At 40.0% G+C, this 25,335-nt stretch overlaps 1 protein-coding gene across 1 annotated transcript in view; it reads left to right on the plus strand.

Annotated features, from left to right (window-relative positions):
• The window catches only part of ITIH5 (inter-alpha-trypsin inhibitor heavy chain 5), a gene marked incomplete at its 5' end in the record, with an annotated part of 75,451 nt that overhangs the window by 28,934 nt on the left and 21,182 nt on the right, over nucleotides 1-25,335 (plus strand). Inside the window, 2 exons of the mRNA XM_084253973.1 lie at nucleotides 17,386-17,555; nucleotides 18,255-18,371. Coding sequence (XP_084110099.1) covers nucleotides 17,386-17,555; nucleotides 18,255-18,371 — 287 coding nt within the window. The remainder of the gene's footprint in view (nucleotides 1-17,385; nucleotides 17,556-18,254; nucleotides 18,372-25,335) is intronic.

Here is a 25,335-nt window from a genome sequence, read left to right on the forward strand (position 1 = left end):
TGGCTGTGATTAAGAACTCATCACTTGTGTAACTTCTGTAATTTCTCAGAAGCAAATCTCTAATCACTCAGCCATTTTCTTGTTTAAGGATGCAATTCTAGATGGGGATTACCATGAGCTAGATATTAGACTCAACACGTGCACATATTATTATCTTAGTCTATCTTTAAACAACCCTCTTGGGATATATTTTTTTATCCACATTTTATTTGTGGAATAATTAAGGTGCACAGCATTTAAGTAACAAGGACAAGGCCCCATGTTTGGTTGTTGATAGAAGCAGAATTTGTGTGAGTTATCACTCCAAGTTCATGCCCTTACCCACTGCCTCCTTGTTAAATAGAAGATATAAAATAAATTATAATAAATAATAAGATATAAAATAAATTATAATAAAACATTCAGGGTGTGAGTCTGAATACTAAGTCCCTCAATTGCAAAGCCAACTTCTGTTCATCAATATAAATACAAAACAGAAAGGGTAAATGAAATCTAACCCACTTTTGCCTCAGTTTACTTGTCTGTATCAGAACTGGATCCACAGCTATTGAATTGTAAAATAATGGGCTCCATCTCAATTTCAAAGCTAATTCTGAGAGATATAATTTGGCAGACAAGACTTTATACTTTCTGGGTTATTAAAATAGTGAACTCATGTACATAGTTCAAAAATCTCAAAGATTCTAAGCTGATATACAATGAAAGACAAGATTCCCTCTCACCCCATCTCCCTGACCCCTCCCTCCAGGTCCTCTACTCTAAAGTATCAGTGAGAGAGAATATTTGAAATTCAGACTTTCCTAGAACATCCCTGTTTTGTGGTCTTCCAAAGACTCACACCAAGATAGATATTCCATCTGTGTTATTGGATCAAGGCTGATTATTTCATGTTTTATGCTAAAGCCTCAATAAACTTCCCATTGGCCCATGGCAACTAAATTTCCATGCTTTCCACAATTTCAATTTTTTTCTTGTTTGGCAGAAAATTTTCATTCATGATGAATCCCTCATGACTAGGAGTAAAATAAAATGAACTAAACAAAGTACGACTTAAGGTATCTTACCTTATTCCCCTTTGGTTTGTATCAGTGGATCTCAAATTTGGTTAGACCCTATAGGAACCTGGGGAGATTGACAAAAAGAAATACAGAAAACTGAATCTGACCTTATATACCTGAATTAAAACTTACAACAACAGGTTACATCTAGGTAACTGTGTTATGAAGGTGATAATCCAGGAATTTATGTAAGAAATAAAAAAATAAGTATTTCTTAAATGTTTATCATGCTAAAGAAAAATTCTTAATTTTTTTTCTACCCCTAATCATGGCTTATCCTTCAGAGTCTTTGCCTTAAAATAAAATCATTGAGGTTTAGTTAACATGGCATAAAATGTACTCATTTTAAATGTATGATTCAGTGGTTTATAGCACATTTGCAGAGTTGCACAACCATCATCACAATCCAATTTTAGAACATGTCTATCATCCCAGAAGATTCCTGACTCCATGGTGGCCACTCCTTGTTCCCACCCAAGCCTTAGGCAGCCACAAACCCACTTTCTGTTTCTGTAGATTTCAGACAGCTGTCACTTGAAATGCATCCCAGATAATTCTGAGGCTTGGTAAAAATTCGGGAATCCTTACTATGTGCTTTCCATCAGAATTGAGGGGTGTCAACTCTGCAGGATCTTGACCTACAGGAGCAGCTGTTTAATTAAACATGCTTATTCTTTTAGTCATGGGGTCCTGAGAATATTCTGGCTTTTGATCCTTGTTAAAATGTATATTGTTCCACTTTCCACTAACACTTTTTCTATTGGATTTAGGCCAACATAGAGTTACTCACAGTTGGTAGAAAATAACCTCTTCCCGTAGCCAACATCTGTTTATAAACATAGAAATTGGAAATGGAAAAGTACCAACAGGCTATCCTAGTGGTCTTTCTAATACAGTCTCAAGCTCATTAATCTTGGTGGTCCATCTCTTCTTGGAAAATAGAGACATGATCACACAGTACTTTTGGAATCAAAGAGCACCTCTGTTTTACTTGATTCCATGGCCTTGTGGGAGTAATCCCCCTACAGCCCCTCTCATCCTTTCCCATTCTTGCCCACTCTTCCCTGTCCTTCCCTATATCAATGTGAGGCAAGAGGATCCAACCTTTGAAGTCTGGATTAATATTAACCTTTGTCCTTTCTGTTTCACACAACTCCACTGTCTGGCTCAGTGTTCCTGAATGTTACTGCACATTAGAATTACCAGGGAGCGTTCATAGATATATTTGCCCAAGTGTCATCCACACCATTTAATCTGAATTGCCTGGAATGGAAACCAGGAGTTAATATTTTTTTTCTTTTTTAACAATCCCCAGGTGATTCCAATGTGTAGCAGGGTTCTAGACCATGACATCTTGCTTTTGTTGTTCAAGATATAAGCAGGCTCTAAGATAGTCTAGGTCGTTTATTCAACATTAGGAATAATGATTCAAGTACTTGACCAAGGGGCTATTCCAAGGTGTGTTCCATTTGGCTCAGGACCTAAGGGAGTTTTAAAGGATCAGGCAGGGAGGTCATCTGAGATTAGGTCATTTGTAGTGACACTTTTGGATTTGGTACTAAATCCATGTGTCTGTGTCTGTTTGATGGGCAGGAGTCTTTAAAGAGATGGCTGCAGTTTGGGGGTCTGCTGTCACAGTGAGCAGGTGGGCTCTTGTTTTTTCATAGTCACTGTATGACTGAGTCAGGCTTTTAATTTTCACCTAGAAATTTCAATATGGGGCCTTAGAAACAATGTATTTGACTCAAAACAGATTCCACCTTGTTAAGTGTTAATTGGCATTCATCCCTACCCCTCTGTACCCTGTGACTCTTTTTCCAGGGCTGCTAACAATATTCCCAAGCCTCCTGTGGGAGTTTCTGAGTGAGTCTAATCCCATCTCTGCCCAAACTGACAGACTTATGTGATGCTACCCTAACCTGACATGGAAAGGAAATTTAGTTTAAGTAACAAAGAGGCCCTATGCTCCTTGTTCCTGAAAAACATAGTGGTTTTCAGTTTCTTGAGGTGTCTGGTTTGCCATTGAGAATGGCCCATCCATACTGAAGAGTGCAGAGGAGAAATAGAATATTGGTGTGCTCACCTAAAAGAATATGGTGCCGTACGGCATAATGCAAAGTGCAGGGGTTGGGGGATGTGACAGCTCTGGTTCACAGGGAAGTTTCAAAGGCCTGGTAGTGGCTCTGGAAAAAGTAGAAGGGGAGAAAATATTTTCAAATCATATATCTGATAGAGTCCAACATCTAGAATATATAAATAACTCATAACTCAACTACAAAAAGGATAACCCAATTAAAATATCAGGAAAGGAAAAAATATAGCGGAAAGACTTGAGTAAACATTTCTGCAAAGCAGATACAAAAATGGCCAATGAGTATAGGAAAAGATATTCAAGACCTAGCCCTTACGGACATGCAAATCAAAACCTCAATGAAATATTACTTCACAAGAACTAGATAACTGTTATAATAAAAAAAGAAAAAAATGAAAGTGACAAGTTTTGGCAAAGATATGGAGAAATTGGGACCCTGATACCAAAGAAATGGTGCAACCACTGTGGGAAAGAAATTGGTGGTTACTCAAAAGGTTAAATATTGAATTACCATATGACAGGAAATTTCTCGAAGTATATATGCAAAAGAATTGAAATAGGTCCTCAAATACTTACACATAAAATAGTATTCACAATAGTCTAAAGGTGCAAATAATCCAAGTGTCCATCAATAGATGAGTGAATAAACAATGTGGTTATATCCATTGAAAAGGAATATTATTTGCTATTCAAAGTGAGGACGTCCTGATAGAGTTGCAGCATGGATTAAACATGGACACATTAAGCTAAGTGGAAGAAGCTCAACTCAAAAGTGTTTGTCCATTCATAGAAACCAAATAGATACATCCATAGAGAGAGAGAGAAGATTGGTGATGATGGGGGCCTAAGGATAAAGAAATGGGGAGTGACTGAGTTTTCTTTGGGGATGACGAAAACATTTTGGAGCTTCATAGAAGTGTTGTCTGCACAGCATTGAATGTCCTAAACACCACTGATTTGTATATGTTAAATGTGGTTCATTTTACACTGTGTGAAATTTACCTCCAAAAAATAAAATAGAAAAAAATTACATTGTAGGTTGTTAGAATTCTACCACCTCAGGTGCTCCAGGAGCAATGTCTGCTCTGCTGTCCCACAGCTAGAGATGCATCCTTTACGTGTGGGGAAACAAATAATAGGACTGGGTGGAATTCAACTTGCTTTTTAATGGTATCACTCCTATGTAAGCCACCTAGAAAATTTTGACCCTCATATAAGCCTAAAAACTGAGGGAACTTAATGAGAAAGCAGAGACGCGTGGAAATGCTATGTGGTCTTGGAGGCAAGGCTCGTCACCAGCCAACCACATGGGCAGGATCAGTCATCTCTGACTTCAACAATCACAGAGTCGTGTATTCAGTAGGTGTCTAATTAGAGGTTGACTGAGTCTTTCAAAAAACTTATTTCTGCTTTTCTTTGGTCTGCTAACTTTGTGACTCTGGCGTTTGCTGTGGAGGTTCACCGAGGATTCTGTGCTTCCCTCTCTAGTGTGGAGCCGGCCATGGAATGGGCGCTCATCACATCATTGCTAAATGAACTTAGAAACAAATAATTGTTGGCAATGAGGGTGCTATTAGGTTTTCAACAGTTTCCTGGTTTAGGTTGGTTAATTTTGTCAGATCTCAGTGTTGTTCTTATTTTGTCGTGAAGGAGGTATGAAGAGACAATTTGGTTCCAAAAGAGAGGTCACAAAAATTTAGACCTCTCCCTTTGCCAGGATTGCCAGATAAAATACAGCCTGCTGAGACAAATCTGAATTTCAGAGACACAATGAGTTCCGTGCAACATCGGGGGCATACTTGCACCAAAAAAGTATTATTCATTGTTTATCTGAAACACACATTTAACTGGGCATTCTCGCTGCTCTGCCCTATTAAAGGGTTGTGTTGTGAGTAATATTACTCCAGCTCTAATTCCCGCACTGCTCCGAATTCTTCCCCTGCGGCCAGTCTTCTCTCTGCAGCTGGAAGGTATGGCCCTGTTTGGCCTCTGTACATTTGCCAGGAAACAATCTGGTTGTTATGCGAAGATTTCCAGCATTGTTCAGAGCAGAAATTATTCAGGTATGAATCATTTGGCTCTGTAGTAGCTTTTGTTTGATTTGGTTTTGAGTGCCACATGAGCACTCATGCTCTCTTCTTTGTACTGACAATTGTTGTGGTCCAGTCAGAGCCAACTGTGAACAGGATGACCCAGAGACCCCAGAGAGTGGCCTGGTCTTTTTGACTTGACCTTGAGGAGCAACCTAGTCTTCTCTAGGAAACCCTCCCTCGTTGCCTCTTTCCTTTTCCTGCCACTCTAGTTCTGTGTGAAGTGGGATGTTGTCTGGACATGAGGCACTGTCCATTATAGCTAGGACTGTAATCAGAGGTCCAGGGATGTGACAACCAACAAAACACTTTCAGGATGAGACCCTTTATATCTGTTTTTTTTTTTTTTTATTTTAAGATTTATTTATTTATTTATGCAAGCACTGGGTACAGTCAGAAGCGCGGGAGGGTGAGAGAATTCACCAGAGCCAGAGCAGGGAGCAGAGCAGGCAGAAGGACCGAAGTACACTGCTGAGGGGAGCAGCGGGTGGCAGGAGAGGTCTGCGTGCCATGTGGGACCCTCCTCTGGTGGCCGGGGAGCAGCCGGGGATCGAACTGGTGCTGCAGAGGTTGCGGGCAGCTTCGCAACCCAGTGCTCAACCGCTGCGCTACTGTGGAGGCCCGAGACCCTTTATGTCTGTTGAAGGGCTCTCTCCATCTGCCCTACTACATGCCAGTATGTTTAGTCACCTCTTAGCTAAGTGTTCAACAAGCTTATCTTGGGTTCTCACTGTGCTCCTGGCACTGTACTTTAGACTTGGAGCCTAAAGATGTCGAAGATGTCATCATTGCCTAATAAAACTTGGAGTTGCCAATTAAAATTGTTTTTTAAATTTTCTGATAATTGTGGTTAACATCAAATTCATCATTACAACCAGTTTCTAAGTAGAACAATTCAGTAGTGCTGAGTTGATTCACAATGTTGTGAATCCCAACTCTAAAACTTTTTTCCCCTAGGTTGAAACTCTACTCACTAAACAACCACCCATGTCTGCTCCCCATCCAGCCCCTGGTGATCTCTATTCATTTGACTTTCTGTCTCAATGAATTTGACTACTTTGGATACTCTTGTAAGTGCAGTCAGACAGTATCCATCCTTTTGTGACAGGCTGGTTTTAGCATAATGTCCTCCAGGTGCATCTATGTTGTCCCATATACTAGAACTTCCTTCCTTTATGGCTTCCTCCCTCAATTCCACTGTAGGTATGGAACTCCTTTTGTTTTTCCACTCATCTGTTGATGCACACTGCTTTGTTCCTTCCTGCTTCTTGGTTATTATGAGTAATGCTGCTATGAACCTATGTACAAATCTCTCTGTGAGATCCTACTTTTAATTCTATTGGGTGCTTACCCAGAAGTGAAATTGCTGGAACATATGGTAATTCTATGTTTCATTTTTTGGGGAACTTGTATATTGTTTTTTATAGGAGTTGTACCCTTGTATATTCCCCCAATGGTGTACAGGGGTCCCACTTTTTTCACATTCTTTCAACAGTTGTTATTTTCTGTTTTTTACTTATCTTTTTTGATAGTAGCCAACTTAATGGGTGTATGGGTATGTGCAGTTAGCAATTTTGAATAATAAAAAAAATGAAAACTCTTTGTAGGGTTGAATCTAGGAAGTGTCACCCAGGTTTTCACAATGATTGGGCAATGTTTTACCTGCATGCAAGAGGACAGTAGGAAACAATATAACAGAAATTTCATCATCTTACATTCCTTTGCTGCTCTAGCACTGCTTATTCAGTTCAGTTTCAGATATTTCTGTCAGCTGGCATTTGAGGTCCTCAGTGGACAACATATTTTTAGGGATTAATTGCCTTTAGAATACATGAGGTAGTTCATGAAGTAGTGCCACTTGTTTTCAAGCACAGTTTCTCTTGCAAAGGCGATCAAACATGGAAAACCAACTCAGTAATGTATTATTTTAGGAAGAAGAGCCTTGAGTAAGCAGTAAAGAAAGCAAACTTGCTAAAAAAAATTCTGGGCAAACACCAGAATTTTATTTTATTTTATTTATTTTTTATTTTTATTTTTTTTATCCATCATTCATTTTATTTCCAGGGAAATCTGAAGATACAGAAGATTTTTTTTTAATGTTTTAAAGAACTTATATCCAATATTAGATCCTGAATCCTTAATGATGACTCTTATTTTTTATGATTTTATCTTTTTTTTAATTTAAATTTTATTTTTATATTCCCCATACAATTACAACCCCCTTATTTTGACCCCAATTCCTCTTTTCCCCGCCCCCCTGCCCCCCACCCCCCCTTAGAGTGTCTCTGGTTCATAGTTGTTTGTTGATTTTGATATTTTCTTTCTTATAGTTATTCTTTTTCCTGGCCCCTTATTTAAGTTTTCTAGATTCCTGCTATGAGTGAGACCATCCGTTATTTTTCTTTTTCTTTCTGGCTTATTTCGCTGAGCATGATCCCTTCCAGCGCCATCCATGTTGCTGCAAATTGCATGTGTTTATCTTTTTTGAATGCTGAGTAATATTCCATGGTGTATATGTACCACATCTTCTTGATCCAGTCATCTATTTTTGGGCATTTGGGTTGTTTCCAAAGCTTAGCTATTGTAAACAGTGTTGCTATAAACATAGGGGTGCAGGTGCTCTTTGGAATTGATGTTTCTGTGTCCTTTGGGTAAATAACTAGGAGTGGAATTGCTGGATCATATGGAAGCTCTATGTTTAGTAAGTCAAGAAATCTCCACAAAGCTCTCCATAGTGGTTGGACCAGTTTGCACTCCCACCAACAGTGCAGGAGAGTTCCTTTTTCTCCACAACCTCGCCAACATTTGTTGTTGCTAGTTTTTTTAATATGTGCCATTCTCACTGGTGTAAGATGGTATCTCATTGTAGTTTTGATTTGCATTTCCCTGATGACAAGTGATGTTGAACATTTTTTCATATGCCTGTTGGCCATTTGCATTTCCTCTTCAGAGAAGTTTCTTTTTAGCTCTTCTGCCCATTTTTTGACTGGATTCTTTTCTTTGTTGTTGTTGAGTCTCTCAGCTCTTTGTAGATTTTTGTGATCAGTCCTTTATCATTAGTATTGTGTGCAAAAATGTTCTCTCAGTTGGTGGGGTTTCTCTTTGTTTTGGTTATTGTCTCTTTTGCTGTGCAGAATCTCTTTAATTTGATGTAGTCCCAGCTGTTTATCTTTGCCTTCACTATCACTGCTTTGGGTGATGTGTCTGTAAAGATGTCTTTGATGTGCATGTCATGTAGTGTTTCTCCTATATTTCCTTCTATGTATTTTATGGTTTCAGGTCTTATGTCTAGTTCTTTAATCCATTTTGAGTTGTTTTTTGTGCGTGGTGTTAGGTAGTAGTCAAGCTTCATTCTTTTGCATGTAGCGACCCAGTTTTCCCAGCACCATTTTTTTTTTTAATTTTAATTTTTTTTTTAATAGAGGCATGTTTTATTTATTTATTTATTTGTTTGTTTGTTCGTTTGTTTTTGTTTATACATGCACTGGGCACAGTCAGGAGCACGGGAGGGTGAGAGAATTCACCAGAGCCAGAGCGGGGAGCAGAGCACCCAGCACCATTTTGAACAAACTTTCTTTGCTCCTTTGTCAAAGATTAGTTGACCATAAGTCTGTGGGTTTATTTCTCGATTTTCTATTCAATTCCATTCGTCTGTGTGTCTGTTCTTGTTCCAATACCATGCAGTTTTGATGATTATGCAAACACCAGAATTTTAAAATATTATGTTAAATTTGAACTCCATCAGCTGTAAGATTGAATTATTATTCTGTTATGTGTTGCTGTCATATCTATGTGATGCTAAAAGATTTATGTGATTCCAAAAGATTTAAAATACCAAATATCAATAGAGGAAAAAGCACCCCTATCCAGTACGAAAACTGTTTATAATAAGGGATTTGTGAAGGTATTTAGCCAAATCCCTTCCCCTCATGATTTCCTCAACGTCACTACTTTTTCTTTCAATAACTCTAGTAATTTGCTTCAATTCTGTATTTATTGTCACCATCAAGGGGTAGGTGGGCAATTATTCACAGTATTTTTGACTGTCCTATATTTACAAAATCTTCCCATGGGGCCCCAGGTGAGCAAGTTACATAAACAGACAATTTAGTGTGTTTTCCAAGGGGAAATGAGCAGTCAGTGTTTGTTTGGAAATCCTTTTGTAAAATCACCAGGTGTTGGCTGCTTTTCTGTGACAGTAGCCAAACCCCAGACCCACAGGAAAAGGCCAGGATATCCCTCTGTCAATGGGCCCAACTGATGTCCTTGAATGTGGCTCTTTTCTCCTAAATCTTCTCACCTTTAGGCATTTTACATAGTTGGCTTCTCTTTTTCTCCCATGTGTTGTCTAGGAGAATGTTTACCTGTGAATAACATCCATGTCTCAGCACAAATTTAAAAAGCTGTGTTTTATTCTCTTCACCCCTTATGCAAAATAATGAAGTGTTTTGATAGTCAAGAGAGGAATATTAAATAGTATTTATAGGCATGGTTCTTTTTATTTAATATTATTTATGCATGCATGCAAGAACTGGGGTACAGGACAGAGGTGGGGGGGTGACAGCAAGAGGATTCACCAGAGACAGAGTGGGGAACAGAATAGGCAGACTGACTGAAATACACTGCTGAGGGGAGCAGTGGGCAAGACAGGAGAGGTCTGCTGCACCGTGTGGGTAGCTCCCTGGTGGGCCAGGGATCAAACTTGTGCTGCAGAGGCTGCTGACAGCCTCACAGTGCTGTGCTTAACCTCTTGTACCACCAGAGAGGCCTAGGTATGGATCTTAATTAAATATAAAACTTGTAGAATCTAGAGAAAACGATGGATTCTCACTCCAGAAAAAACAATGTATACATGTGCACCTTCATGAAAAACACTGTATATAGTTTCAGGGTGCTCTTAGGAAGCTACCAACTCCTTCATCCTTTACATAAAGTTTATTCTTTATCTATCTTGAAGTCCCTGTCATGAATGTGCATTATGATGTGCTTTTCCCCCACCAAATAATATTTGTTTTTACTAAGCTCTTGGTGTTTAGGGCAAAATGTAAACCGTCTTTTATTAAAAAGTATTTTTTTCCTCATGAGTTGCCTTTTATCACTGATGAAGAGAGCAAGGTACTACTTCTGAAAAGGATGAGGCTGGACACTAATGTGCATATGCATTGAGCAATAACTCTGTGCAAGGCACCATACTTGGCTCCTTATTAAATGCAGTTTCACTCAATTCCAACTGATTCTATGAGTGCACTTACTCCATATCAGAGACAGGAAGGCTATTGTGGCCTGATACTCAGAAATACTAAGCCAATTGTTTTGAGTCTTTCAAACTCTAGAGCACAGCACATATCTTCTTGCTCAAGAATGGAGGGCTGCAACAGTGTTTTGCCAGCAAGGCACAGGGCAGATTCTCTATCAATATGGGAGATTGGCAAAGGAGAGCTCCGGAGCCTTCAGTGGCTTTTTCTAGCTTTAATGCTCCTTATATGCCAAATGTAGTGAGGCAATCAGGTTCTGGGCAGGCAGGCTGAGGGCCTAGAGACAGGTTGCTGGCAAGGCAGGGAGGCCTCCTAGCCCTTGGCGGATCTTTACTCTTTTTGGGGGTTCTTTCTGGAGTTCTCTTGTGGTCTCTTTCTCTCATAGCCATTCTGCCACCATTGTCCACCAGACGTGGTCCTCTGTGTTACACTGCCCTTGTAGCCTCAGCCTCCAGGCTCAGGTGTGCCCACTTACGCATGCCCACACCATATTCCAGGTGTCCACCATCAGGCACACGTACGCCGAGCCCATGCTCCCTAGCACTTCCTATATGCAAGGCCTCAGGTGATAGCCACAGAGGCCAGCAGCGCAAAACCTGACCATCACTTGCCCTATAGACAGGAAGAGAGCATGGTGGGAGCTGGTGACCTGAGACCAGGGAAGAGTGGGTGGAGAGAGTGGTTTGTGAGTCCTATTGAGAATGCACCGGAGGTAGAGTATGCTGCAGAAAGTCATCTTGCATGAGATAAATTAAAATAGGAAGATGACATTAAAAGGCTCGATATAGACTGATCACCAGTGTTCACACTTACCCCTAACTAAGCCAACACAAAGGAGAGAAAACAAAGGAGGAATAAAGATGTGGGTCCTCATTGGAAATGTAGGTCAGATTCTTAGTCCTTTTTGGCCTATTCCCAGCTCTTCCCTCTTACTATTCATTGTCATTGGGGCACATCCTTCGACAGCTGAGGTCCTGCTGACAAAGCTTACTGTGCTTAGGGACTCTTTTGTGGAGGTCAGCAGTGTGAACCCCAATTCAGAGTAAATGTTCTTTGGGATTTTGTTAGTAATTGTGGGGCAGCCTATACTGACCTCACTGATTAAAAGATTTATTTCTCTTCTAATATAAAGAGGATTTTATTTTCTACAGATATCACTTTTGGAATTTTTTCCAGTAAATTTTTCCTCTTGATAGTGGAAAATTCATGGGGTCACATTTGTACTCAATGGGTAGGAGTCAGCCTCAGGAACCAGACTTTTGGTTAGTTACATAAGTGGGAATCACTTTGGCATGTAAAATGAGCCCATTTAGATGAATCTCATGAATTTTCATCATGAACTAGCAAACACCAGAGGTCAACAGGAAACCAAAATAATAATAATACACTACCCTTTCTCATGGTCTATATCAAAGAGCCTAGTTAAATGAATTATGAAGGGAAAAATTATACTTTTTGATCCCCAGTTCTTTCATTTAACCATGAATGGTATTAATTCAGGGTAGTTGTAAAAAGCAATGATGAATTTGAAACAAGAAAAAGTGGGCACATGCTGATAGTATGAAGAGAGTTAAATCTAACTAATGTAGAATTTGAGAGATAATCTAGTGCCACCTAACTATATCCATCAAAGGCAGGTGACCATCATCTCTATATAAGAACAGAATCACCTGAATGTATTGTTAAAATATAGATTTCTTTTTTTTTTTTTTTTTTTTTTTTTTTTTTTTTTTATAGAGGCATGTTTTTCTTTATTTGTTTGCTTGTTTTTGTTTTGTTTATACATGCACTGGGTACAGTCAGAGGGGCGGGAGGGTGAGAGAATTCACCAGAGCCAGAGCAGGGAGCAGAGCAGGCAGAAGGACCGAAGGACACTGCTGAGGGGAGCAGCGGACGGCAGGAGAGGTCTGCGCGCCATGTGGGACCCTCCTCCGGTGGCCGGGGAGCAGCCGGGGATTGAACCGGCGCCGCAGAGGCCGCGGGCAGCTTCGCAACCCAGCGCTCTACCGCTGCGCCACCGGGGAGGCCCTAAAATATAGATTTCTTAATCCTACTGCCAGAGTTTCTAATTGAGTGTTTCTGGGATGGGCTCAAGAATTTGCATTTCCAACAAGTTCCCAGGTGACACTGATGCAGCTGGTGCAAGAAAACATTGTGAGAACTGCATTGCAGGTGACCGACTCTTCCAGGGTTTGCTTGAACACTTCTTTTTAAAATTTTTTTTAAAAGATTTTATTCATTTATACATACGAAAGCAGGTGTATAGGCCAGAGGTGCAGGGAGTGGGGGGCAATGAGAGGATTCGCCAGAGATAGAGTGGGGAACAGAATAGGCAAATCTACTAGAATACACTGCTGACGGGAACAGTGGGCAAGATATGAGAGGTGTCTGCTGTGCCATGTGGGTTATCTCCCTGGCCAGGGATTGAATTCTTGCTGCAGTGGCTGCCAATAGCGTCATAGTGCTGAGACTTAACCAGGGAGGCCCCTCCTCTAACCCTTCTAATGAGATGAATCGTGAAAGCTGCCCATGCCAACAGAACCTCCTCCCTCCAGCTTACTGGTGCTGCCCTGAAATGCTTTCCCATCACTCTGTTCCTACTCCTAATTCTGCAGCTGGAATTACTTGACTACACCTAATCCCCATGTAAATGCCTGCACAATACACTTATTCTAAGGAAAAGGACAGATGTGGGTCAATTGGCAGATAGTATTATGTTGCTTACTGAGAATACTTACTTGTTCAGTCTATCCAACTCTCAATGAATTTAGTTTTTTAAAAACTGGGGTACACACTGGGCCTCCCCAGTGGCGCAGTGGTTGAGCACTGGGCTACGAAGCTGCCCGCAGCATCTGCAGCCCCGGTTTGATTCCCGGCCACCGGCGAGGGTCCCACATGGTGCACAGACCTCTCCTGCCATGCTCGCTGCTCCCCTCAGCAGTGTACTTCGTCTGTCTGCCTGTTCTGCTCCCAGCTCTGGCTCCGGTGGATTCTCTCACCCTCCCGTGCTTCTGACTGTACCCAGTGCTTGTATAAATAAATAAAATAAATCTTTTTAAAAAACTGGGGTACACATAGAATAAAATGTATATGTAAAGCTAGCTATGTCTTCACATATGTACACATTCATTCCTGATCAAAACAGAGTATTTTTACCAGCACAAAAGTTTCCATTGACCCATTCCCAGTCAGAACTCACCTCCCAAAAGTAACCACTCTTTAACTTCAATTGCCATGGATAAGTTGTCATTGCTCTTAAATAGTATGTAAGTGGAGGCATAAAGAATACACTCTTGTATTTTATATTTCCCCTCAAAATGACAATGAGAGTCAACCATGTTATAAATGACATTATTTTCATTGCAGTAGTCCAAGTTTGACAGGTTGTATTGCCTTACATTTCATTCCCTGGACCTTCTATTTTATAGTTAAGGCTGATAATACTTTTAGCTAGCATAAGTCATCCCATCATTTAATCTTTTCAATAGTGTGAGTTGGGTCAATCATCAATTCATTTTATAGGTGAGATAACTGAGATTTGGTAACCTGCCCAAGGTCTCATAAATAGTGACAGAGATATGGTCAGTCTTGAATGCAGGTACTCCTGAGTCATCTGTGACCCCTGAGTTCTTAGCTGGTGTATTATCATGCCTGTCAGTCTTGGTACTTTGCCAATAATCACCAATGAGAGATTGACCCTGGATCAATTTCTTTTGATTTCAAGGACATTTCACTTTCAGCCTCTTTTCCTTCTTTCCCTCTAATCATTCTATGTCACTGTCAACCATGAGGTGAACTGGAAAGTGACACTTGTCAACATCAACTTGTCAACTTGCCATTGAGGTTTCCTCAACTCCTTCTTCAGGGGAGCAGATCTATTGGAAGCATGTTGTCTTTCACACAACTGTCTTCTACAAGAATGAACTTTCCTGTTTGCTGTCTCTCTGGTCCTTTCTGAAATCCCTGCCCTTGATAAATGCAAATAATAGAAGAATCAGTTCTGTCTTGTGGTTCCTGTTAAGGTTACTTATAAATTATCTCTTAAAATTAGTTTTCTGTTCTATTGAAGGAAATAGTCAAACTTTCTTTGACGCTAATGTCTAATAAGCTCTGAGCAAAAGGAAGTTTATTCTTAAATACAGATTACCTTGGGCAATTTATGCCTCATTTCCTATTTTATTTTGTTAATTGGACATGGAAAATTGCTGGTCAATTTACTCCATGGTAGCAAGTCACGTAGACTTAAAGAGATAATCAGATGCTTTGTAGCAGTTTTAAGCCTGATTTTTATTCAGTCTCCACATGTGCTGATATTTAAGAATTCTCTATTCTCCTTCCATATTCTTTATGGTGCATGCAGATTTTAAAAATTAGAATTTTGTTGCTAGGGTGGTTTCTAATGCTATCATTCCTTTCATGTAGAATTCTTCTTAAATAATCTATATTATAAATGTTATAAATCTAAATTTAAATGTATTAATTTATATGTTATGTATAATACATTATATATCATTACATAAATATGTATTATAAATACAAACCTAGATTTATGAAGGTGGGTAGTCTCATAAACATTCTCTGTATTCTAATGGGAAATGAAGGTCAGGAGTGAAAAAGGAGTGTGCTTTGTTTATACTGACATCTCACTAACTTTTAAGTCAGATAAAATCCATTTATCTGTTTATCTTTTTGGAATTCTAATTTAAGTCCTATGGCTCATGCTGGGGAAAGATTTGGGATATGTTTTTTAAAAAAGTTCATAAACTTTCTGGATAAACAGTATGTTAGGGCAACCAAAAGATTGACAGGGGAAAGGAGTTGTTTGTGGAAGAATTCCACATGAATGGAATGATAGCATTAGAAGTCACCCGTTTTCAACTCTGGTAAGTTAGTGGATCTAGACAACACTGGAACCTACCATCAATCTTGCTACATTAAAGGTAGACACCTAGAGGGCCTCCCTGGTGGTGCAGGGGGTTAAGATGCAACCTATGAAACTACCCCACAGCCACTGCACTATGAGTTCGATCCCCTGCCAGGTAGCTACCCACATGGCGCAGCAGACCTCTCCTGACTCGTCTGCTGCTCCCCTCAGCAGTATATTTCAGTTAGTCTGCCTGTTCTGTTCCCCGCTCTCTGGAGAATCCTCTTACCCCCACACCTCTGGCCTGTTCCCCAGTTCTTGTATGCATAAATAAATAAATCTTAAAAAAAGTAGGCACCTAGATATTATAGACTGTCTGATGTGATAAAGTAGAAGCTACTCAGCATCACCTGTGTAGTGTTCTTGCCAGTGACATTGAACCTGAGTCTAACCAAGTCTCTAGTTTTACTTGCCAGAACACTAGGGACAGAGGGAGCTGTGCTTCTCAGTCTTGACAGTACACTGCAATTAGGGTGTGGGAGGGGGGCACGGTATTTTTAAAGTCCTATCATCCGTCTGTGTCTCAGATTGATTAAATGAGCTTTTGGCCTGGACATCAGTATTTTTGTAGCCTGCCAGGATGTTAGAGTCTGAGTCAAGTTGGGAAAACACAAAAATAGAGGAACATGTGAAAAGATAAAATGCAGAATATGAGAAACTCCATTAACAGAAATGACCAGTGTATTTCTGACTGATATGTAGCATTAGAAAAAAAGTGTATGGTAAGCTGAGGGTTAAGAGGGAATCCCTCCAACAAAAGATTTCATCCCCAATCCTGAGTCTCAGCCATCAGATCTGGGCTGGCGACCCCTACTCTTTCCTCTCATAGAACGCAAGTTCCCTATGAAGGCAGGCAGCTCCAGGCCTGAGTCCGATGGTGGAAGCAGCTGTCCATGAAATCAATTCATGAGCCACTTCTTAGTATTTGGATACTTCGGGACCCACAAACTTCCACAAACTGGTGCTGGAGCTGGCTTTTGTCCACATGAGACCTCTGCAGGCAGTCTGTGTGCTCCCCCCACCCCCACCCTGTGGCTTTGTCACATGAACATGAAAACCCTCTACCCCCTTTAGACTTCCCACCAGCCAGGCTTGTCAGCTCCACCTGGTGAGGGAAAGCAGGATGCTGGCCTGAGAAGTCTGCCCCCCTCCCCCATGAAGGGCTGTTGTTCTTAGTGGTTCCCAGGACTCCGACATCCAGGGGTATCCGACCTAGTTGAATTTTGCAAAAAATACTGTAATGACTTTCAAAATGAAAAATACCTAGTTAAGGTGATTTTATTACTTCTAAAAAAAAGGAAGGGAGAGAGTGTGGAAGGAAGGAAGGAAGAAAAGAAGGAAGAAAGAAAGGAGGTGGCACTTGTAGATGAGAAGAAATTTAAGAAACCTAATGTGACATGTGGACTTCATTTTGATACTTGAAACAAATCAACTATTCTAAGTTATTTTCTGTAGAATAAGAAAAATTTAAACAGACTGAGTATTTGATGATAAGGTAATGAGCATTAATTCTGTTACCTGTGAGAATAGTTTTGTCGTTAGGCTAAAAAGAAAGTTCTTGGAGATATATACTTAAGCATTCATGGATGAAATAGGTCTAGGAATTGTTTTGAAATACTCTAGTAAAAAATGGTAAGGAAGACATATACACAGATACGAAGATCGATAAACTTGGTAATTGTTGGGAGATCAGCACACAGGGTTTGATTTTACTGTTCTCTCTACTTTCATATGTTTAAAAATTTCTCATAAGATTAAAAAGGAAGTTTAAAGGTGAAATATGATAACATATCTCATACTGTGTTATATATTGCCAGTACAGAATCTTGGAAGTTACTATGGACTACAGACCTGCAATAAAATAAAGTTTAACTCTCTTTATATAAAACAGGCCTTATTTTATTTTGTATATATACAAAAATACTTGTATATCCAGTTATTAATTATATTTATATCTTGCTTGCAGGTGATTCTGGACCACCTCCTTCTACTCTTATCAACCAAAATGAAACATTTGCCAAAGTCACCTTTAAACCTAGTGTAGTACAACAAGCCAAGATTGCCCAGAATGGCATTTTGGGAGATTTCATCATTAGATATGATGTCAGCAGGGAACAGAGTATTGGGGACATCCAGGTAATGGGTTTGTTGTTGCTATTTTATGTTAATTGCTCAATACTTTCAGTAAGAATTAGGGATTCTGATATTCACCTAAGGGAGAAAGAAATTTCTGGTTCTTAGGAAATATGCTTTAACCCAAAACATATCTCCAAGGAGACTAATGGCATTCCCTTTCTGGAGGCTGAGGGTATCTATTTCCTCCTTCAGTAATTTGGAGAGCAAATAAAATCCATGATGTAATTTCCCAGTGCTGTTTTAGGTGAAGTTAGAATTTTAGTTCATCTTCGATTTTAATTAAGAGACTGTTCCATGGCTCATTTCCCTTTAGGTTTATTGCTCCAGAGACAGAGTGGGACTATTAAAATGTATTAGTATGTATCCAGGATGTAGGCAACCTGTAAGATGCTTGGTAAAAAACAGATGACAAAGGGAGCAGGACCTCAAGTGATAAGGGTCAGAAGGGAATGCATAATTTAAATGGAATTAGTTGATATAAATAATAAATTTTTAAGTGATAATTTATCCTTATACAGATTAAATGAGCAATTTTACTTCTCTTAGAGGCATCAGGGCTATGGATGCTTTTGCTCTGAGCATGGAATCTGACTCTAGACTAAGTTTCATGCTGTCTTTGACTTTCAGAAGTTTGATGGGCTATCCATTTACCTTCCTACTCTGGGTACTATCATTTTAAATTTATTTTCCCTCCACTAGGTTCTAGATGGCTATTTTGTGCACTACTTTGCTCCCAAAGACCTTCCTCCTTTGCCCAAAAATGTGGTGTTTGTGCTTGACAGCAGTGCCTCCATGGTAGGAACCAAACTCCGGCAGGTGAGTGGGTGCCAGCTGCCCATTTATGCCTCTCTCACTTTTGCCTCACACAATGATGTTCGTTGTGGATAAAATTTAATAAATGCCAGATATCTTCTACACAATCCAACTATTCTTGCCTACAAAGAACATTCCTGAACTGATTCAGTTAAGCCATAGACATAAATTATTGCTTCAGCATGGTGGTTTTATGAGAGCAGAGGGACATACTATAGAAACACCTTTAAATAAAGGACTGGCAAAGTAGATAATATGAATGAGACAGGAATACACTGAGAAGGCCGCTGATCACTAAAATGTTGTATGTGAACCATAGAATAGAATCTTTGGCCTATCCTGAGAACAAGTGACTTACATTTCAATAATTCAGAACTGAGTCTCAAAGTATTTAGGATGGACCTTAGACACTCTAGGGCTGAGAGGATGTTAATGGGACAGGTATTTACATGTTTTACAGACTACTGGAAAACAATTTCCTGCTATCATAATTATCAGAATTTTTCATTTATGATATATGTATAGCTCAAGAGCTGGCTTCTGTTTATTTTGCACAGTGTAGGTGGTTTACCAGTGTAGGTGGTTTGCCCCTTAGACTCTGGACTTCAACTTTTAGACCTCTAAGCTAAGAAAGTGATGCTTAGCCTTTTACATATAGTCACTCTTAATGATAAGGATATATTCTGGGAAATGCATCATTGGTTGTTTTCATTGCTATGTAACCTTGTCATTGTGTGACACTGTATTTTCTAAGTTTGGGGCTGTAATGAACAAAACAACATGATTATAAATCAAACACAAGGGAATATGATGCTATCAAGAGCTCTGTTAAACACATGATGTATGAGGCTGATGTGGGCATAAAACACTATGACTTTATGATGACTGCAGTGCTCTTAGGAAGTAAGAATTTGGGGGCCACCAGTGTGTATGCAATCCATTGTTGAATGAAATGTCATTGTGTAGTACATGCGTATGTTTTCCTGGTCTTGACAACATCCCTTAGACAAAAGTAATCCCAAATACTGAGCCCATCTCTATTCATCTTCTCCCAGATCTTTTTTCTCACTGTTTTTGTTAAGCCTCTGATACTCTTAAGATCTACCTATCTACCTATCTTTTCTTGTTGTCATTATTTAGCTGTTTTAGTTGTTCTTCATGGGGTAAACCTTGCTACTGCAGCTCCTGTGGGGCTGCATGCACTGAGGCACTGGCCGGTAAGATGCTGCTGCTCCTGCAGCCCCCAGACACTGCCTCACAGTCTCTAGGTGCCACAGACCCCTGTTACAGAACAATTCTGCTCTGCTACTGTATCACAGAGGCAGCCGTAGACAGTTTGCAAGGAAATAAGCATGTTATGTTCCAATAAAATTTTATTGAAACAGGCAGTCTGGATTTGGCCCCTAGGTCATAGATTGTTGACCTCAGGTGTAGCGTGATGACTAGTGGATGTATGTCTGGAGATCATTTCTACTTATTGTATTTTCCTCATCGACTTACTTCCTCTTGTCAAAACATTGGCCCAGGCAGTTGTGTGTTTCAGAAATACATTGCAAAACAGAGATCTGGGACTTGGGGCAGTGAACTGAAGGCAGTGGGGAAAACTGGTGTTTTTCATTCTTCTGTGAATATGAGGAAATAAATGATGGACGGGGGCAAATGTTTTTGTCAAACATTGGATCCAGGGAGAACCTGGATTTTTAGCTTCAATAAAAGTTTGATTGATAATTATCATTCTCTCTCTGTTGGCTACCTAGCTCTCTTCATCAATGACAATACAGATAATTTTATCTTTTTTAAAGATTTATTTATTTATGCATACAAGAGCTGGGGTACAGGCCAGAGATGCGGGGATGAGAGGATTCACCAGAGACAGAGTGGGAAACAGAGCAGGTAGACTCACTGAAATACACCACTGAGAGGAGCTGCAAGAGAGTCAGGAGAGGTCTGCGGTGCCATGTGGGTTACTCCCTGGCCTGCCAGGGATTGAACTTGTGCTGCAGAGGCTGTGGATTGCTTCATATTGTGGTGCTTAACCCCTTGCGCCACCAGGGAGGCCCAATAGAGTTAATTTTAAATTATGATATGATAACATAGTCCAGGCAAAAAGATAGGAGTTCTCACAATCACTGTTTCAGATACCAGCTCTCTTTGATACTCTCAAATACTCACTTTTGCTTGGATGTGGGTAAAATTATTGTCTTCATCACTTTTCCTCCCCAGGTAGCCTGACAACATAAAAAGAGATGAGTGGTTCCACTTAGTCCTCTATATCTAAGAAAACATCCCCCTCTGCTCTGGACCCTCTAGCTCTCCAGAATCAACCTTCTGGTGCAAATGAGGATGACAAGAAATAGTAACCAAAGCTCCTTCCCAATTCCCAACAATTAAGTTCATTTTTATTTTTATTATCTTTTCCCTTCTACAACAAATATCTCACTTTCTAGTCTCACAGTGTCTGTAAGAGTATGGGAGGTGGAAAGAGGCATTGGAAGTCATCATCTTCCCTGCCTCCTAGAAAGTGAGTCCACTCCCTTTAAATATTTTCTTGTATGTACAATCTACATTTGCCGATATGCTATGTTTACTTCTTACATAATTGTTCCTCCACTGTTCCATACTTACCAGGGTTTTTTCTTGATGTTTCCCAAAGCATATTCCCAAGGGATTTATAACGAGTGGCTAGGGAAAACAGGAGTCCTGAGAACTCATACAGAAGGGAAAGCTGAATGGGTCAAAGGCAGTTAGAGTCAGACAACAAAAATCTGTGAAATGAAGTAGATGGAACTCCAGAATCCAAACATGCAGTTGAGCAATATAAGTTTAATTTTAGGCCAGGCCCTGGAAACCAAGAACTCAGTGAGTAAGGAGTGTTAGAGGATGAAAGGCAGACAGAGTACAAAGGAGATCTGTAGACATAGGAGAACTATTACCCACGTGCTCTCATTTGCTTCCTATTAGAGCAGCTAGTCAGCCATACCTGTCAATGACCACCTAGACCCCACAGATAGGAGTGATCAGTCTAGATTCTGAGCCAGAGTGCAATGTATGGGATCTACCATGAGGGCAAATCCTGATCAGTTAACCTTACATGTGAAGAGTAGTAAAAAAAATGATGCTTTAAGTTTATTTACACATCAGGCATGAAAAATAGATATACCCAATCCATCCTAAAGATTCAAACAAATGTTATTAGCAGAGAGCCTTCCAGAATGTATAATGGCATACTATATAAATGTTTGATACATTTGTCAAAGCAAAGTCTAAACATTAAGTGATGAATCTTTTTTTTTTTTTAAGATTTATTTATTTATTTATACAAGCACTGGGTACAGTCAGAAGCGCAGGAGGGTGAGAGAATTCACCAGAGCCAGAGTGGGGAGCAGAGCAGGCAGAAGGACCGAAATACACTGCTGAGGGGAGCAGCGGGCGGCAGGAGAGGTCTGCGCGCCATGTGGGACCCTCCTCTGGTGGCCGGGGAGCAGCCGGGGATCGAACCGGCGCTGCAGAGGCTTCGGGCAGCTTCGCAACCCAGCGCTCAACCGCTGCGCCACCGGGGAGGCTTAACAGTAGTTAGAGCAGTAACATGAGAGGTAGTTTCCTTCTAAAGTTAGAATGTTATCCAAAACATAGAGATTAATGAGATTTAGTTATGTTTTAATATCTAAATCTATTCAGGCTTTATTTTTTTAGTTAAGGCTGAATTTAGCCAGAACTTTGACTTTAACAATCATTCCCTACTAGTCCTGAAGTAATATTGGTATTAGATCTGAACCTTTACTTAAAAGGTGCTTTTCTTTTGCTATGAAGAAACAACCATTTTATTTTATACATAGTGGGTAAATTTATACATATATGTATATTGTGTATACACACATTTACATATAAATAGAACCAGAGTTACAATATAATCTAGCTCAGCAGTGGAAAGAGCATTTGATACTAGAATTCCAACAATAGATGAAATAATAACTTCAAATAATATACTTTAAAAAATAGGAGCCCTGTGATTTTGCTTAACTTAGGAAATATGCTCTTCTTGGTAGTCTGAATATGAAAATGCAGAGACCAAAGAAATAATGTTTTCTGCATTTACTTCTAGATGGAATTTCAAGTTACTATTTAGTACTTACTAAATTGTTTTTAAAATATTGAAGGATAAGATAACTTCTATTCCAAATGTCCCATTTATATTACATGAAGAAATCTTACTAGTTTCTGCTCTTTCTTCAAGAGGAAAGTTTTGGCCAGTAAAAAATGAGTTTCCTTCAGCAAGATTCCTCAAATTTGAGATATCTCTTTTTGGATACTTTATGTTGCTTATAACTTAAAATTTTTACTTTTTTTTTTTAAAGTGTATGTCATGGTTGGGCCTCCCCTGGCAGTGCAGCGGTTGAGCGCTGGGTTGCGAGGCTGCCCGCAGCCTCTGCAGCACCAGTTCGATCCCCGGCCACCGGCAAGGGTCCCACAAAAAAAAAAAAGTATATGTCATGGTTCCCTTTGGGAGACACATGGCAGAGTAGCGCCATGAGAGAATCAGGTGTTGTGTTAGCGTTGATTTCCTTTATGAGTTTACACAACCACTTGAAATGTTTACTCTATAGTCAGTGTGGAATCACATTTTTTAATTATTGTTTTTTTCTCCAAATCCAATTTGTTGTTATAGATTTTTTTGATGTATAACAATATAAACATGTATATACAATGGAGAAATGATCTCTCTCATTCACTTTATCACCTTGATCCTAAAGTTGGCATTAAAAAAAAGGATTCCTTGGTGGGTCAGTCACAACAACATTTCAGAAAACTTTCCTTCAAATCATTGGAAGACTTACTGAATATAAAGAAGAACTTCTGCTACCTTTCACAGACCAAGTTTTTGTGATCCTGAAATACTGTGGCCTTGAAATACTCCTGTGAAACATATATTATATATGCATGAGTTGGCAACCTCTGCTGGCAAGTTGTGGTGACTCTGGTCTTGGCTGTGACCATGACCTTGGGGCATCTAAGACAGCACTGAACATGGATGCCTACTGAGTGTGGAGAGAAATGCTGGGACATCTCTTCCTCATGGCAAGCAGTGGTGATGTAAGGTTGCAGTGAGGTTCTGATGGTGCCAAGTTGTGTTGGCATCACAGATGATTTTTTATTTCATCTGTCCCTTCAAACAGGATGACGTCAGTGCCTTCTTTAGGAACAATGTGTCCTGGACACTGTAGATGTTCCCCTGCTGGCATCAAGACTAATGGGCTAACCAGGGGACAATATAGATACATTTCCCCTTCTTCCAACTGACCTCTAGTATCTCTGCCCTGCTAAGGAAAGGATGAAAGTTGATCTGCTTCAATTTGTGGTATACATATTCCATGTCTCAATGTCAACTCTCAGAAACCTAGGGCTGTCTTCACAGTAGGTATCTATTAATTATGATGCTCTTTCAAGACTCCAATAAGACTTTTAGAAGGTCTTATATTTCTTTGTTGGATTATTTAAGCTGTTCATCATAGAAGGTTTTCCCTTGGAGTCATTGAAAGGGCTGCCAAGGTCAATGAAAAGGACAGTGTCACTCCTTGGTAAACACTTCCAAATGAGGCCAGTGGTGGGACTGCCTAGGAGAACAGCATGGCCATTCTGCTGCAGACATAGAATGGCTAATATTTAATACCCTTGACTATGATGTCATGGGTTCCTGAGTATTCTGCCTAATAGCCCTGGGTTGTAGGACAAGAGCTTTTTGTGTCTGTTAGTTCCTGTTGAATATGGCTTGGCACATGCTGGAAATATTTGCAAAAAGCTGCATCAAAGGGTCCCCTGATGAAACTGATAGCCAGGAGTTGGGTTTCTCATGGGCTCTACTGATATTTCACTCTGAGGGTCTTGTTATGCACTGCTTCTGCTTCTCTTCTGGGGAAATTATTAATAGTCCTTCACAACATGGCTGTTATCAGGGAAATGCTTACTCTTTGAGGGATGTGCTGAGAGTTTGCAGCTGCTTGGGCTCAGTTTGCAGGAAAGAAGGGGAAGAAGGCTTTATCTTTGTCACTAGTACAGCTTGATACAGGGACTCGCCTGCCCCTGGACACTCTCTCCCCTCATAGAAATGCTCACTGGGGCATGTGAGTGGAGAATGGATAAGGGGGTGTATCCTGGGACCCAGCTCTGCTCCTTCATACAGATGTCATTTGGCTTCCTGAAGACCCACTAGACCTGGGAGGACATTGTCAACCATATTGAATAAAGGGAGAATCTGGAAGAAAGTTGTTTTTTTTTTTTTTCAATTTTTTTATAGCCTGCCTGTTCCCACAAGAATTTAAGTAGATAGAGATTGAAAGATTTACTTAATAATAAACCCAAGGCAGAGCTGGAATTAACTTGTAAGACATTATTTTCAAAGGAAATAATTTTTTCCTCCTTTTAACCCAAGGAAAGGACATAGAAGAAGAGTTATTTGTCACAATTAAAATAACTTCAAGCAGAGAATAAGCTCTCTGCTCTGTGCCTCTGAATAACAAGGATTCATGAATAATCTTGTCTTGCATCTGGCTGAGGTACCTCTCCACTATCTGAATAGTAAGAAGTACATCTTTTTCATTTATCCGTTGTATTTCTGCACATTTTATCTTCCTTCAGCCCAATCCCTATGTTTATAGATGGTGTTTGCAGATGAAGCTCAGGGATCAGCGGGGAGCACAGACATTCGTGTTGCCTGTGGGTCAGATATCTGTGCTTTCAAGAACCGGCGCTCACCCATGGAGGAGACCTCCTGGGCTTCTTGCTAGCTGATCTCCTTAAGATTTCTGTCTCCTCCCCAGTCAAAGGAAAATCGCGTGCTTCTGATTTTTCTTTCTCCAGGCACAGGGTATGGTTTCCTGCCTCTTCTCCATCACCCTTTCTCCCCAAGATTTACTAACTCCTCCCCAGCAAAGTTGCCACCTAGAAATTGGAGGCAGTGATTCAGACCTCT

The sequence above is a fragment of the Talpa europaea genome (genome assembly GCF_964194135.1).
Source record: "Talpa europaea genome assembly, chromosome: 14".
Lineage (NCBI taxonomy): Eukaryota > Metazoa > Chordata > Mammalia > Eulipotyphla > Talpidae > Talpa > Talpa europaea.